General features: G+C 38.0%; 1 protein-coding gene across 2 annotated transcripts in view; it reads right to left on the minus strand.

The window, feature by feature from the left end:
• Positions 1–377: 377 nt before the first annotated feature.
• Positions 378–4,716, minus strand: part of LOC143035922 (beta-alanyl-bioamine nonribosomal peptide synthetase ebony-like) — a 104,573-nt gene continuing 100,234 nt past the window's right edge. For both annotated transcript variants that reach the window (XM_076203138.1, XM_076203137.1), the window contains one exon: positions 378–4,087. In XM_076203138.1, coding sequence (XP_076059253.1) covers positions 3,950–4,087 — 138 coding nt within the window. In that variant the 3' untranslated portion in view covers positions 378–3,949. The remainder of the gene's footprint in view (positions 4,088–4,716) is intronic.

The following is a 4,716-nucleotide window of genomic DNA, read 5'->3' on the forward strand; positions in this document are numbered from 1 at the left end:
AGAAACTGAATGGTAGGCTAAGAGAGGGCAAACTTTGGCAGAAATTAGACGCAATGTTGAAATTTTCTTAGGAAAGTCTAGAATAATGTAACCAAAGTTTTCTTCTGTTTATTCAAATTCACAGCGGTTAAGAAGACTCGGCCCGGTATGAATTGACGTAGTATGAAGACAGTTTCTCAAATTCAATAAATTCAGTTTCCCACTGTTTCCGTCTTCTGACCTGACTGAGAAATCATTTTTCCTTTAAATAAAATCTAAGGTTTGATAACCAAATACTAGAAGGAAGCAAATGTTGTTTGATTTAGTTTGTGGTAATTGGTAAACTAAAATTAGCTCTACCACCTCTTTGGAACCCAAAGGGAAAAATAATAAAAAATTCAACGAAAAGCAAAATTTTATTTCAAATCTAAATATACATCATATATGTTAACAAACTAGAAACTAGTCTACAATCATTTAGAATTCTAGAAACAAGAGAAGTCGTATTCTTTTCTCTGTGATTACTAGAACGCAAACTCGTATTTATTTGAACATGCATAACCGAAACACGTGTTCAAAAAAGGAAAATTATCATTATTTTATGAAAACTAGTTATTGTATATGTATTTACAAAGTTCATGTATCTAGAAAAATTAGTTGGAAGCGAAATTAGTTTACTAGTTTATGATATAATTGCATAGTGTGGTGTAGCGTGCATATGCACACAGTTGAACTCGCTCCCACACACTTACACGCACCCACACGTGCACATACACACACACATACACACACGCGCACACACACACACACACATACACACACACATACACACACACGCGCACACACACGCGCACACACACACACACACACACACACACACACACACACACAAGCGCACGCACACACACACACGAACACGCACACACACACACGAACACGCGCGACTGCACACACACACATACACACGCACACACACACACACACACGCACACACACACACACACACACACGCACACACACACACACACACGCACACACACACACACACACGCACACACATACACACACACACACACACACAAGTGTGCATGTACGCGCACTTACATACACAAGTCAATTTTATTACTTATTTGAGTTTCTTTGAACGCTTACAAAAGCACCATTCAATCAGCCAGATTGTCTAAATAGGCCAGTGTTTCAATAGTGTGGACTTACTTGAGAGAGACAGAGAGAGAAAAATTAGAGAGAGAGAGTGAGAGAGAGAGAGAGAGAGAGAGAGAGAGAGAGAGAGAGAGAGAGAGAGAGAGAGAGAGAGAGAGAGAGAGAGAGAGAGAGAGTGAGTGAGAGAGAGTAGAGAGAGAGAGAGAGAGAGAGAGAGAGAGAGAGAGTAGAGAGAGAGAGAGAGAGAGAGAGAAAGAGAGAGAGAGAGAGTTAATACTATATAAGACTGTCAACTTCTTTGAAGTTTTTAAAAGATATGCATTTGCTCGTGGTGTAAAGGAGGGAGGGAGAGAGGGAGGTATGGTAGTTGCTGACTCCTCCTCTTCTTCCTCTTCCTCTTCCTCCTCCCTCCAACTTATTCACCATTTAATTTATTATGAGAAACTATTAGTTCTCCATCATTCTTACCCGAGACTATTTTCTATGTAATGTAAATTTATCAAGAAACTGTGAAGACGGTAGGGAGATTATTTGAGTGTATTAAAAATGTAAGAAAAATAGATATATATTATAAGTAAAACGAATACTTTCTCATTACGCAAACCATTATTAAAAATCCTTAATTTTAATTTTTATGGCTTTCTATGTGAAATCTGAATGCACCATCGTGTTCAGGAGTTGTTTATGTAGGAGAACACATGTTTTATTCTACACTTGTTATCATAATTGCTGTAAACATCGATTATAAGTAAAGATGTGTATAAACCGATAATTTCTTTTCCTTGACTTCAACTCCACATAATTACTTAGTTTCTAACCCCTATCGAGTTCTGATGATTGAAACAAAATTTTTCCTAGTTTATGAACAAAGCGGAGAAATATAATATTTTCTGAAGGAGGTGAGGAATTTGCGCGTGGCTGCTGACTATGGAGCAGGAGTCTGCAGGGCTACCAACTGAACCGAGCTGCACGGCAGAAATTGAGTGTAATTTCCTTTTGGAATGTATTACAGAAACTATAGAAACATGTTGCCGCAGCCATTGGGACATTCCGAGATTACCAAAGGCAGATACGAGTTTCATGGTAATTAGGAATCTCCCACCCCTCCCGTTTAGGGGGATTACAATCCCCCTTCCCTACTCCCCCCCCCCCCAGTGACTGAGGCAAGTCACTCTAACTAATGATATGAAAAAGGATAAGATGTAAAGCGTTGAGGAAATCTGTATTGGGGACTGTCCATCCACGTTCGGTAAGGAACCTTGGAGGGACATCCTAGACCAGGGGTGGGTAACCTTTGGCACGCGAGCAAAACTTGGCACTCGGCCTTTTTTTTTTCAGGCAAGCAAAGCCCAGAGCTCACCTTAAAAAAGATAACTAATAAGTCATTGCCTTCTTTTGTATGACCATTGGTAACCGCATGGTACGTTGGGTGGTGGACTGGGGCCCTGCGAGGTTAAGGGAGGGGGCACTCGTATATAGGACTATAATTTCACTTCGTTGGCACGCGAGAAAAAAGGTTGCCCACCCTGTTTTAGGGTGAGTTTTTGTTTGTGTGTGTGCTGTCTGAATAAGGTTTCAGGCGAAGGAAAAAAGTCGTCGATGAAATTATACGAACCGGTGACGACTCGTACTCAACTCACGACTTCTCGTATTCTGTGGCATGACAGACAATGTCATACACGGTCAGTTCATGGAGGTAAGTGTGGTTAGATTATCACATTACAAATCTATGGAAGACAATTTCCTTTTATTATCATTATTATTATTATTATTATTACTATTATTATTATTATTATTATTATTATTATTATTATTATTATTATTATTATTATTATTATTATTATTATTATTATTATTATTATTATTATTATCAATTATTATTATCAATTATTATTATTATCATTATTATTATTATATATTTTTATTTATTTAAGGTGTATATGTGTGTATGTGTGAGTTTGTATTTACCAAACTGTAACATGGAGAACAAGAGTTATACTCGTAGAGCCACGTCTCTGTGTGTTCGTGCATGCGTGTGTCTGTGTTCCTTAAAGCTGATGTCTTACAAAGGACCTAGACCACAGCGCTTACGCCAAGATCAAACTCTATTTTCTATCGTAGATCATCGGGTAGGCTATCCTGTTTACATTCTCATTACACAACCTAAACTACAGTGTAGTATCTGGGAATAAAGTCTCCACTATAATGCTTGAGTTAACTCTAGAGTAAGCGGGGTATTTGGACAATGTTAGTCTGTGTACTTGAGAACCTCACCCTGACTTTGGTTTGTAGTATTTTGACGCTTGTCCATAAGAAATGAAAGTTCTTGGGGGAAAATGAGAATCGAATTCAAATGTAATGAACAAGAAAGGGATATGTATAACGAATGAAAAAGTGTCCGTATAAAAATCGTTAGAATATTTCCTCTTACTGAAATGGTATGTATATAAAACAAATCAAAGGACATTTTTATGGCCACTTTTGTAAACAACGTGTAAAATGCAAAAATGTTCATAACAACCTTTCCACTGACAATATCTTCTGTATCAAGACATTTGATTGGCCAACGAAAGGGCTCAAGAAAAACCAATCCACCAATACCAACAGAATAAAGACCACCGCTCCTCCCTTTTCCTGACGTAATAGTAAAACCATGTTCCTATTGGTCAAAAGACCTTGCGCGCAGCAACCGCCACCCAACCAGATGCCTCGATACAAAATAACATCACGTCCACGCAAAATTTAAACGACCAGGGAATTACAACAGCTCAAGGAATTTAGATAATGCTTGGAGAAGACTGGCGTGCCACTAGATGTATTTGACGGTGCAAACGGCACGCTGGGTGTCGAGAGCCTTGGCAAACGGCTGCGTACCGTCGGGGGCTGTCCAGAGGTTCACCTGGTAGTCAGCCAATACTGTGTAATGCAGAAGATCGTCACACACATGCTGTCGTGGAAGAGAATGGAGACAGTCAAATTTGTTAATCTATTCTTTCTTTATTTTCTATTTATTCATTTATCTATTTACTTTTTTAGATTAACTATTTTATCTACTAAATATTCTTTCATTCATTTAATGTTCATTTGTTTATTCATCGATTGATTTATTTGTTATCTATTATCTATTGATGTAATTATCTAATCTTATTATTTATTCATTTCTTTATATTTCTCTAAATTTATTCATTTTATTTCCAGATGTTGGTCTGTGTACTTGCGTAAGGATTAGAGCCATGGATCACGGGTCAAGCCCATCATCCACGATCATAGTCCTCAAAGGTAAAACGTGAATTATTTACAAATACCGTATGATTACTAAAATCTGTATTATACTGACGAACTCGCAGTAATGGATTTAAATTGGACAAATTTAGGTTTAAGAAGGAAAAAGGCAAGAATTGGTTTACTATTAGAGTGATTAACGAATGGAATTGTCTTAGTAACCATCTATAGTAGATGCAACGAAAAGTGGCCGCTAAGGCGGGGTTAGGTAATTTCCTGGTGTTGCCATATCTCCACAGATAACACGCCCACCCGCCCGCTCTCTCTCTCTCTCTCTCTCTCTCTCTCTCTATA

This window comes from Oratosquilla oratoria, chromosome 19 (assembly GCF_046742065.1).
Source record: "Oratosquilla oratoria isolate Oo_2021 chromosome 19, ASM4674206v1, whole genome shotgun sequence".
Lineage (NCBI taxonomy): Eukaryota > Metazoa > Arthropoda > Malacostraca > Stomatopoda > Squillidae > Oratosquilla > Oratosquilla oratoria.